Source organism: Macrobrachium nipponense, chromosome 30, assembly GCF_015104395.2.
Source record: "Macrobrachium nipponense isolate FS-2020 chromosome 30, ASM1510439v2, whole genome shotgun sequence".
NCBI classification, from domain to species: Eukaryota; Metazoa; Arthropoda; class Malacostraca; order Decapoda; family Palaemonidae; genus Macrobrachium; species Macrobrachium nipponense.
The window spans coordinates 17947285-17959673 of record NC_087218.1 but is presented as its reverse complement, the minus strand read 5'-3'; the positions used below and the strand labels follow the sequence as shown (position 1 = coordinate 17959673).

The 12389-nt window shown below is 39.6% G+C and overlaps 2 protein-coding genes across 2 annotated transcripts in view; one reads left to right on the top strand and one right to left on the bottom strand.

Annotated features, from left to right (window-relative positions):
* Positions 1-12389, bottom strand: part of LOC135202343 (cap-specific mRNA (nucleoside-2'-O-)-methyltransferase 2-like) — a 273293-nt gene that overhangs the window by 123704 nt on the left and 137200 nt on the right. The window lies entirely within an intron of this gene.
* Positions 1-12389, top strand: part of LOC135202088 (mucin-2-like) — a 124126-nt gene that overhangs the window by 72259 nt on the left and 39478 nt on the right. Inside the window, exons 4-10 of the mRNA XM_064231341.1 lie at positions 373-1917; positions 2481-2659; positions 2890-3012; positions 3900-4091; positions 4834-5225; positions 5325-5539; positions 8943-9067. Of these exons, the coding sequence (XP_064087411.1) occupies positions 373-1917; positions 2481-2659; positions 2890-3012; positions 3900-4091; positions 4834-5225; positions 5325-5539; positions 8943-9067 (2771 nt within the window). The remainder of the gene's footprint in view (positions 1-372; positions 1918-2480; positions 2660-2889; positions 3013-3899; positions 4092-4833; positions 5226-5324; positions 5540-8942; positions 9068-12389) is intronic.

Sequence of the window (12389 nt, the reverse complement as noted above, 5' to 3'; positions counted from 1 at the left end):
TCATAAGGGGCAGGCCTAGACATCACATGCACGGTTGATGTGAATCTAGTGACATGGCTGCAATATGTTGCCGATGTGCGTTATACGGGCTGCTCTACGAGCAAGAGCCCGTGCTGGCACAAGGCCAGCTTAATCTTAAACAACAACAACCGATGTGCGTTTAAGATGTGTTTTACTGTGGTCTGGACAGTTAACCCGAATTCTCTTTCCCAGTGTACTTTTGAATTACTGAAAAGCAGCTTCATTTACAAGGATCCTCAAACTCTATCTTAAGCAGCAATAGGGTAAAATACTATCAAAAGGGGTTGCTATGTTATTCATCAACTAATCTTATGGTGCCCCCAGAAGAGTAAAAAGATACTTCCATTCTAGGTCTGGCCTGGGGAAAGAGGCGGCCCGCAATAGCGCAGACCAACACAGCTGTACCAACAAACACAGAGGAGTCAGACAGTCCAGTTGCATCAACTGCAAGAACAACGCTTGTAGCCACTAGTTCTACGTCAACTCCGGCAACAGAAGCCACGACTTCAAATGCTGCAGTTTTTACAGAAGCTACAACCTCATGGAGAAGAACGATAGATCCTTTAATAGAATATGTTATTGCAGACGAAGCAGCATCGGTAACTTCAATATTGGATGATATTAACACTCATCCTCCTATATCAGAGATAAGCTCGCTTCACCACCAATATTTTCCTACGATCAATCATGCTTTCACCAGAGATTCAGAACCATTTCATTTACATACATATACACATAATAATTCAGCCCATTACGCCACCCCAAATTCAGTGTCACCATCTGATGTGCTTACAATGCTTCCTGAAGTTAGGGAGACTCAGACATTACCTTTTGATAACAGAGAAAATCTGGGCATCTGGAGTGACGTGCATAGTGTACAGTTGGAGGAGGTGCCAGATAAAGGTCTGACGAAGGGGAGGACGGAAAGTGCTCAGCACGGTCTGGAAACGACTACAAATAACTACCTGTCATTGTCTGAAGAAGTACAAGATAGGAGTTCTCTTCTTGAGGGTGATTCAGTCTTTCAACAGGAAACCATAAGCGAAAACAAGAATAATCCATTATGGTACAGTAATTCAAGTAATAATCTCAATCTCAACAGAAGTACAGTTAAAAATAGCCAGATGTCAAGTTATGTAACTAAGACTATTGACCAGAAAATTGATTCCAACAATTTGCACTTGAATCCATCTCTATCAAGTAACTCCATTGACCAAGCCAATTCTGTTCCACTTAGTATGCTAATGCAAGAACAAGCAAAAACAAATTTGGCCGTTCGGCCTCCAGTATTTTTTCAATTTCTTCCAAAATCAGCTTTAGAAAACAACGCCACAAATCCTCTATCTCAAACATCAGTTTCACCGACAGCTAACTGGTATGATATCCTGGTGAAGCAAGCTGCCCAAAAGCTCACAACAGCATTGCCTTTGAGTGAAGTAGAGTTCCCTTATGACAGACCAACTTTGCGCCCTCCAGTCTACCTGCGCCCTGCAACAAAGCCACAGTTTCTGCCAACAGTAAGCAAACCCTTGAGACCCAATGGATCCTCAAAACCAGACACAGAACTAGAGAATAAGGATGGTTCTAGCCACACGAAACTGCAAAATTTAGAGAAAACCCTTACTGGCTCGACGTCGCAGGTCTCAAGAAGGCCTACACAGATATACAGAAGGCCCATTGATGCTGGTTTAGCAAGTCTTCTGCAGCACTGGCCTCAAGTGTCAGGCCAAGTCCATCTACCTCTGACTACAAATGGAACTTCGAGGCCTCTTTTCATTCCCATGTTTACAACTGATACTCTTACAAGAACAACTACAACGTCGCCTACCACTACAAGTCCCTTGAGACCCATAAAACCATCTCAAAAGAGTGAAGTTTCTAAGGACAACAGGACAGGTTAGCTTTATGCTCTCTTATGCTTGTCAGTTGAAAATATGACTGACAGGCAAACTATGTTAGATGAAGCACCTAGGAATTTTTTTATAATAATGATAATTATAAAGGGGAAATGCAGCTTGCTTATGTTGAACTTCATTGCAGTGTTTTATAATAGTGTGAAACTTTCTTAATAACGACAATATAACAGATACAATGAGGTTCCATTACGCATGGGAGTTTATTTCTTAAGAAAGAACTTTCCCCAGGAAAGATATTTACTATAGCCGTAGCCAATGAATCTGAAGGTCCCAGTATCAAACTTTGCAATTACTAATCAACAGTTAGTCAAAGGCAAGATAATGAAACCTTCAAATCACTGGCCGTGGCTGTAAATATGCATCTTCAGGGTTTAGACAACTACGAGAAAGGATTACACTGAATCATCTTAGTATTACCCTCTCTTAACCTTTCTTTCTCAGTCTACTCGAACATGAGAGTGATTATAATTCACCCTTTCATAACTGTCCATAATCATCTTAGAGGAACTGTGAAAAAAGGCATCTTCCCCCTTTTCTTTTCAGTGTCACCAGCTAATTTCTGGATGGGAGTTGGACGAGAAGATACGCTGGGAGGGGGCTACGACCTTGCCCACTCTCCTCAAATGTTCCGAAGCCAGGAAGATTACTTCTTGTACTTACAGGACATTCTTTCCAAAGCAGCACAAATAGAGAATTCTCAGCAACAGACAGCTACCACGACGGTCTGTATCAATTACATCTTCTTGGTGGCATATTTGAATTGGAAATGAAAGCAGAAAGCTTGATTTGTGATTAGGAAATCTGGTTTCAAGTGATTTAATGCATATGTCAAATACAAAGAACTTTATGTTTTCTTTTGTCTTTCAAGATGACAAGAACACATTTTTAGGGTTACCCGCATCTTCAGTAATGTTAAATTTACTTTCCACTCAAAAACACAAATTATTTCCAGAGGCCGCCTCCATTCGCCACAAGACAACAGGACCTTAAGCCAACTAAAGTGGTGATGCCATTTTTCCCCAGGAACTCTAATGATACCTTTGTCTACGACCTGGATTACCTAGCTAGTCTTGGGGTAAGTCTCTCTTGTCTATGTGGGTTAATAATTCACCAGATATACTCTTCACTTGTTAAAAAAAAATAAAAGTCTACAATGTCTGCTCAACTTGGTTTGGTTAAGTCTTTCTCCATAACACAATTCATTCATCTATTCCTTTTAGTTTTTCCTCTTGTCTTGTCTTTGTTTATAACATTGACTAAATTTTACATTGCATTTTCAATCCCATTTTATGTAGCAAAATCCTTGCTTTTAGTAAGTAACAATTAAAAAGGGGAGACAAGTGTCAGTTTCTCGAGTAATAAATTCCTATTTTCCTTTTAGATGAAGTCTAACATCTAACACGTTGTACATCTCACAATATGACTGGCAATTCAGAGGAAATTATGGTAGTTCAATAATTAATTATATGCAATAATTCACCTTAAGAGAACTAAAGGGAATAGTGAATTCAGTATTCGACAAATTTTCATAATGACGAACTTTCATCCATTTCTTTGCTCATCTGAGGGCAGAAGTAAAACAATATCAATGGATTTCCTGTCTAATCTGAATGTGTGATGTTTATTAGTCTATATTATATTATTGTTGCTGTGATATAGAATTGGATATTCTAAACAGCTCTCAATATGATCTCTTTTGTGTTATTTTAAAAATTAATACTAATTATTGTTGCCATTTTCTTTTGTCCTTTTTAGGAAATGTAACTTGTGAAATGAGTTTATGCATTTGGACCTTTGTGTAATTTCATAATATTGTATTTGATGTTTCTGCGGAGAATGGTCAATAAAATATCTATTTATCTATAACTGAATTCACACTTGGGAATGTTAAATTCACCCACGGCAGATGACGTTGGACCTAATGAAAGCTGAAGCCTATGCTGACATTCTTTTCTGCACCAGGGACAAGTTGCGTATTTGGTGTATCCAGACTACGACTACAGCGAAGAACCAGCCAGCCCTACTCCATCCACCAGTGCAGCCACAGTCCCAAGGCCATCAGCAAGCCCTACCACCAACATGGAACAGCTCTACCCCTTTCTGGGACTGGGGCAGTCGCAGCTTCAGAATCAAAGCCAGTCTGTTGTGAATGAGGTAAAAAAAAATGATAATGAAATAATCAAATCCCAGTTTTCATCTGAAATAGAACGCTAATTTTCCACATGTGCAGAGGAAGTGACGTGAAACTAAACCTGGGAATGTTATATATTTAGATACTGATACGGTTCCGGAAAAAATTCGTATTGCAGAACCCTTTTCCTGTTGTTACCTTCTAGTAAAAACTGTTACATTTACGTTTGTACATACATATATATATATATATATATATATATATATATATATATATATATATATATATATATATATATATATATATATATATATATATATATATATTATATATATATATAATATATATATATTTGATGTACAAACGTAAATGTAACAGTGTTTACTAGAAGGGAACAGCAGGAAAAGGGTTCTGCAATACGAATTTTTTCCGGAACCGTATCAGTATCTAAATGTATAACATTTCCTAGGTTTGGTTACAGGTCACTTCCTCTACACATGTGGAAAATTAGCTTTCTATTTCAGATGAAAACTGGGATTTGATTATTTCATATTTAACTATATATATATATATATATATATATATATATATATATATATATATATATATATATATATATATATATATATATGACAGTTGAAGCTGAAGAGGGACCAAGTTACTGCTGTTTCAGTACCCACTAGAGTGCTCATGATGCTAGACTCATTGTGTTAAAAGGTCATCGCTTTTACTGCAACCAGAGAAAAAATCTCTTCTTTTTCTCAGGTTCACTCGTACCAAAACCTGGTTATCCAGCTGACTAATGGAACAAACATCACAGTCAGTGTGCAGCCTGGTGGGGGAAACGTCATCGGTGGTTCCTCTAATCTAGGACCTCAGGCAGGTTCAGGGAGCACCAGTGGTCAAAACACTGAAGCCACTGGAAGCGGAGTCACTCCAAGTGACGGAGGAATCTCTGGAAGCACTTTAAATGGCTTCATTGGCCCTGAAGGCTTGGGTGGAATAGAGATTGGTCCCATCAGTAGCGGAGGAACCGGAAGTGGCAGCATCAGTGGTGGAGGGTCATCATCTGGAACAAACAGTGACAGTAACACTGCAGGTAGTCTTACTGGTGGAACGACCACCAGTAACACTGGAGGTGTGGCTGCAGGCGGGAGGTAAACTACACGTTTATTTTAGCTTCTACACGAAAATGTTTTTCTGAAATGTCACTTTCACTGAACAGCACATCTTTCTAAACAGAAATTCTCTTGCAGTGCCACAGACGGGCAAGGTAGCACAGGAAGCGTCGATTCAGCCTCCCCTACCATCATTACTATTGGCTTGCAAGGATCCGGGACTTCTTCACCCACCACCACCACATCGCCTTCGTCTCCAGGATCTGGTTTTATTATTACGAGGCCGTTCCTAACAACTGCTGCAACTACCCCAGCCACTGCTTCGCCAGGCAGCAATGGCTTCAAACCTGCTGGTAAGTATAAGGCTAATGTTAGTGTTTTCCTATTTGTGGTTGAGTCTTAGGGAAATGCAGGCGATTTCCAGCCTGTTTACAAGTCATATAGTGTTAGTATTTTCCTATTTGTGGGAGAGTCTCAGGAAAACGCAGGAGATTTCCGGCCTGTTTACAAGTAATATAGTGTTAGTGTTTTCCTATTTGTGGTTGAGTGTCAGGGAAACGCAGGTGATTTCTGGCTTTTTACAAGTTATATAGTGTTAGTATTTTCCTATTTGTGGGAGTCTCAGGAAAATGCAGGGGATTTCCGGCCTGTCTACAAGTCATATAGTGTTGGTGTTTTCCTATTTGTGGGAGAGCCTCAGGAAAATGCAGGCGATTTCCGGCCTGTTTAAAAGTCATATGCCTATGAATGCATTCTTAGGCTTGAAGGTATATTTAAGCCTAATAAAGAGCATTTACAACCTACAGTCATGTCTAAGTTGATGCTAATAATTCCAGAGGTGGCTTAGACCTACAGAGAACCTCAAGGTGATGTAAGTGGCTAATGATCCGTGGTATTTATATGTAATGGTAATCTCTAAGTGAAATAATCTAAGGTTTGTGTATCATCCTCAATGTTTTTTATAGTAATAAATGAAAGCCTTGAGCATTTTATGTGTTATTATTATTATTATTATCATTATTATTATTTTTTTTTTTTTTTTTTTTTTTTTGCTCTATCACAGTCCTCCAATTCGACTGGGTGGTATTTATAGTGTGGGGTTCCAGGTTGCATCCTGCCTCCTTAGGAGTCCATCACTTTTCTTACTATGTGTGCCGTTTCTAGGATCACACTCTTCTGCATGAGGCCCGGAGCTACTTCAGCCTCTAGTTTTTCTAGATTCCTTTTCAGGGATCTTGGGATCGTGCCTAGTGCTCCTATGATTATGGGTATGATTTCCACTGGCATATCCCATATCCTTCTTATTTCTATTTTCAGATCTTGATACTTATCCATTTTTTCCCTCTCTTTCTCTTCAACTCTGTGTCCCATGGTATTGCGACATCAATGTGTGATACTTTCTTCTTGACTTTGTCAATCAACATCACGTCTGTCTGTTTGCACGTATCACCCTATCCGTCCTGATACCATAGTCCCAGAGGATCTTTGCCTGATCGTTTTCTATCACTCCCTCAGGTTGGTGCTCGTACCACTTATTACTGCAAGGTAGCTGATGTTTCTTGCACAGGCTCCAGTGGAGGGCTTTTGCCACTGAATCATGCCTCTTTTTGTACTGGTTCTGTGCAAGTGCCGGGCATTCGCTTGCTATGTGGTTTATAGTTTCATTTTTCGTATTGCACTTCCTACATATGGGAGAGATGTTATTTCCATCTATCGTTCTTTGAACATATCTGGTTCTTAGGGCCTGATCTTGTGCTGCTGTTATCATTCCTTCAGTTTCCTTCTTTAGCTCTCCCCTCTGTAGCCATTGCCATGTGTCATCGCTGGCTAGTTCTTTAGTCTGTCTCATGTATTGTCCGTGCATTGGTTTGTTGTGCCAGTCCTCTGTTCTGTCTGTCATTCTCCTGTCTCTGTATATTTCTGGGTCTTCATCTACTTTTATTAGTCCTTCTTCCCATGCACTCTTTAGCCACTCGTCTTCACTGGTTTTCAGATATTGCCCCAGTGCTCTGTTCTCGGTGTTGACGCAGTCCTCTATACTTAGTAGTCCTCTCCCTCCTTCCTTTCGTGTTATGTATAGTCTGTCCGTATTTGCTCTTGGGTGTAGTGCTTTGTGTATTGTCATATGTTTCCTGGTTTTCTGGTCTATGCTGCGGAGTTCTGCCTTCGTCCATTCCACTATTCCTGCACTGTATCTGATTACTGGCACTGCCCATGTGTTTATGGCTTTGATCATATTTCCTCCATTGAGTTTTGACTTGAGTATCGCCTTGAGTCTCTGCATATATTCTTTCCTGATCGTGTCCTTCATCTCTTGGTGTTTTATATCCCCCTCCTTCCATTATTCCCAGGTATTTGTATCCTGTCTCATCTATGTGTTTAATGTTGCTCCCATCTGGTAGCTTTATACCTTCAGTTTTCGTTACTTTGCCTTTTTGTATGTTGACTAAGGCGCATTTTTCTATTCCAAACTCCATCCTGATGTCCCCAGATACAATCCTTACAGTCTGGATTAGGGTATCTATTTCCTTGATGCTCTTACCATACAGCTTGATGTCGTCCATGAACATCAGATTGTTATTATTATTGAAATTGTGAATTTCGTGGACTATGGGCAATCGTTTTTGTGTCTGCATATCTCTCCATCAGTCTATCTCTCTTTAAACGTCCTCGGTTATTTTCTCGTATAATATTTATTCTTTCACCCCTTCGTCTGCCGTACCACTTCAGTCTCTCTATTAATTTTATATATATAACCTTTAGTCCGTCGAGTACCTCTGACTTTTACATATCTGTTCTACTATCTATTACTGCGTGTGTGTGTGTCTCTCTCTCTCTCTCTCTCTCTCTCTCTCTCTCTCTCTCTCTCTCTCTCCATCGCCTTCGACTTTCTCATACTTATACTCACTTTGTACATCTCCAACAAATACCTTCCCTGGCCCCCACTCCCCCAATCCCCTACCCCTTTGATTTCGGCGGCTCAATCCGACGCTGGCCCAGTGAAACTAAGCTTGGACGAGTCGTAATTTCCCTCCACTGATTAAGGACTCAAAAGGTTCGCTTTTAGGCGACCACGAGAACGCCGAGTCACAAACGGAGACTTAATCTTCGGGTGCTCATCGCGCCCCCACGTAGGCAGATACCGCTCCTCCAGAACTTTAATGAAAACCCTGTCTATCAGCCCTTGAGAGCTTCACAGGCACACTGGTGAATTCAATGTCTAGGTTTCGAAGGGCTGATGAAGGAATTCTCTACTTAGGAAATCAGCCGTTGACAGCTCTAAAGCTAAAGGTAAATTAGTATATAGTACATTTCACTGAGACGCCAAAAACTGGTTGGTTAGTAGCTACTTCTGAGCTAATCCACGTCATTTTGTTTCGAGTGGAATGAACTGAAAGTACGGGGAATTCTTTCTAAATTAGCACTAACCTAAATGACTGTTCTCTCTCTCTCTCTCTCTCTCTCTCTCTCTCTCTCTCTCTCTCTCTCTCTAGGAGATGGATAAAATACTTGAACAATTTCTCTTATTTTACATTACTCATAATGCAATGCCTACTTTAAACTATCTCTTGTTTATTTCTACGCAGCTCCTACTTTCAATCTTTACTTTTATCTCCCTTCTTCAAACTGGGCTGCTTCTCGTAATAATAATAATAATAATCCAGAATTAAACAGAGGAGGCACGAAACTGTGACCATTATCTTAAAAAGCTTGCAGTAACCACACTGAATACACAACTCTTCTTCTTCTCTGAAGTGTACAGATGCAACGAGCGGGGGACCGAGAGCATGACCAATTTCGTCAACCCATCGTACCCCTACAGGGACACCAGCGCCGGGATCTGCATGTTCAGGTTGGACATCCAACCAGGGGTGTGTCAGGTAAGGAAGGACCTTCGGTCTAAGCAAGAGTTGGTGCTAGAATTAGGCCTATTTGCATTTATATAAAAATTGTTTGGTTTGACGTACTGCGCATGACAACAGAAATGGGAAATATTGGTTTGAAAATTGTGAATTTAAGATTCTTGCAATTATAGTAATTAAGAATTATGTTAATCACTTTACGGCTATCATCATCAACACGATTATCACAGTAATCATAAACAAAACTAGAATACAAAGCACAAAGCAAAAATAACGGATCACACGAAGCGAACGATGCCGATGGGCCATTAACGGCACCAAGACTCCAACGAACACGGCCATTATGATTCGCAGAGATTTCCAAAATCCCGAAATCCATTCCTCCATTAAGCTTTATGGAAATGAGTGCCTGGAATCCTCCCCAAACCGCGTCGTATTGGCAATATCGTTCATTAACGCACGGACGATGAAGGGAGAAGAAAAAAAAAAATTAGCGAGCACAGACAACGACATAGACCGGGTTCTCCGTCACTGAGCGCGCGGGAGCGTTCGAATCACGGTTAATTGTCGTGCGGCGCTCGACGAATACTCTCGATTAGCGTCCAAAGTGTTTCGGAATGCGTTCCGAGCGCCGCTGATTAGCGTTCGAAGCGTTCCGAAATGCTTCACGCCCGTGGCCTGACTGTTTCTCTCGTGATGTTTATGTTTACGTTGCTTTCATTATTTTTCAGAAGGTCAAGGTTAATCCCGAAGGGTTTTTTTTATTTTCGTTTACTTTATGTCTTTTCTGAGTCATTAAGTAAGACTTTTATGCTTCGTTTCGGTTCAAAAATCTTCGTTCAGTTATGCGTTCGTTTCGAAGTCACCATTACGTAATGGTGCATTTCTCGTTACTATATACTACCCGACAGGTGTAATTATTGCTGTAAGTACTTTTATTCGTAATTCAGCACCGAATAAGTGACAACTGCGTCAAAGATATATATATATATATATATATATATATATATATATATATATATATATATATATATATATATGTATATATGCAATAAAAAAACACCGTATCGTGCTTCTAAGAAATCAAAAGAAGGACCCACAGTAATATCCTTGTTTATCTAGATAAAATATATTTATGAAATATATAAACAAAGCTTAAAGCTTTCCGTCCAGTCCCCTGTGGACTTGAGTCCACTAAGTTAAATGAACATGTATGGTAAAAAATCCAAGATAAAGCATAAACAACAGACATATACATATGAATATATAACAAAGCTTAAAGCTTTCGTCCATCCTCCTGTGGACTTGATCACTAAGTAAATGAGACATGGTTATTCGGTGAAGAAATCCAAATAAACATAAACAAACAGACATTACATATATATATATATATATATATATATATATATATATATATATATATATATATATATATACTGAATTAACAGAAGGGCCATCTCGTTATAATCATCATCAGCTGCCTGCATGATAATGACCCTTAATTACCCATAAACATTTACGGCATTCGCAAAATTCCAAGTCTAACGGCTTCGGACAACTGTAAACCAAAATTAAATGGATCTCGGATTGGCTCCGGGCAACTTTGTCCTCTCTCTCTCTCTCTCTCTCTCTCTCTCTCGCAAAACGACACTGGCCTCGTCATAGCAGGAAATGAAAGCAATGATCATCAAATGGAATTTGTTGTCGTCCATAACTTCTCGTGCGAAGTTAATGTAGCAGCCCCGAGCATCAGCTTCGAAACTTCACTTATTAACGGCCTCGCATTGTGGCGGCTGTTTGTGAACCTCCCGTTAGGAGAAGGCTTCGCTTATTGTCTGGCTATAAAGATGCTTTTTAAAACCTACTGCCAGGGCAAACAAGTCATCCTCCTAACCTCTTTTCATATAGATGTTTTTAAATCCTTCTTTTCAGCTTACTGTCTAATTGTAAAGAGGTTTTTAAAATCCTACTAATAAGGCAAAAATGGTCCTACTGACCTGACCTCCTTTCGTATATTCAAGATGGGTTCCTCCTAGATGCTCGAACACTGTTCAATTAGCTGTAGCTACTAGTATAACCTTTACAGTGGTGGGAATGTCATCTATGATGTGCTTGGAAATAATCCTAGTAGCTAAAGGCCGCCTTTTCGAGTGTCAGGGATGTGATCCTACTAGCTGTCTAAAAATCATTTTGAATAATCCAATACCCATTACTTAGTAGTGTAGCTACTAGTTCCTTACAAGCACCTTTAAATGTGATCCATTATTAGCTTGAATATATCCTACTAGCTACTGACTGAACTCTTTAATTGGCATTTAGTGACTGATTAGGAATTACCCTATTAGCTACTGATTGGGCTCTTTATGTACCATCTACCTGAAATGTGCCCTAGTATTTGTCTGCAAATAATCCTATTAGCTACTTACTGAACCCATCGAGTGGCATTTAATAACATCTTGGAAATAATCCTATTGGCTACTAATTGGACCCTCTATATGTAACCTCCTGCAATCCTACTGGCTACTGATTGGACCCTCTATGTGTAACCTACTGCCTACTGGGAAATAATCCTACTAGCTACTGACAGATCCGTTTTACATTCGTGTCATACGACCCTCAGGGCATCCTCGGTTCGAAACAGAAATCTACGTGACGCACCGAACAATCCCAAGAAACACAGATCCAACGCTCTTGACTCAAGCGATCTTTTATGGATTTTTCAGAGGCTACAGAACTGTAATTACTAACGTATGTCAGACGATGTAAGGTTTCCAACCATATGTATTTGATATCTCTTCTTAATTTGTACATAGAATTGTTCGTCATTTTTCAGGTGTGAGAAAACACACCTGACTGCATATGGATGTCGCCCAGTTTGTTGTTTTTGATTAAGCTGGCCTTATGCCAACACGGACTCTTGCTCATAGAGCAGCCCGTAGAGCAAAAGCCATGTTTTTCTCTAATGTCAAAAGCTACTTTTACGCTCGCAAGAGTTCTTGACATATCAGGGATTTTGTGTTAATAAATTCCAACATTATAGACTCGTATTTAAATGGCGTTGGAAAATGGAAAGAGCAAACTTTGGACAAGAACGCTTTATCTCCAGATGTTAATATCTAGTCTACATTGCCTGAACGAATTGAGAGAATGCCATTAACTTGGCAGCGCCTTCGTGGATAACCTGCTCTCTGAACTACAGGACTTATTTCCTTGACAATTATCTTCTATGTCAGGTGTAAGAGCACGAAGCCTTAAAAAATAGCGTACATTTTTTACGCTTTAATATACAAGATATAAATTTTACAAATCAATATATTATCAATTAATTTATAAAAACGAG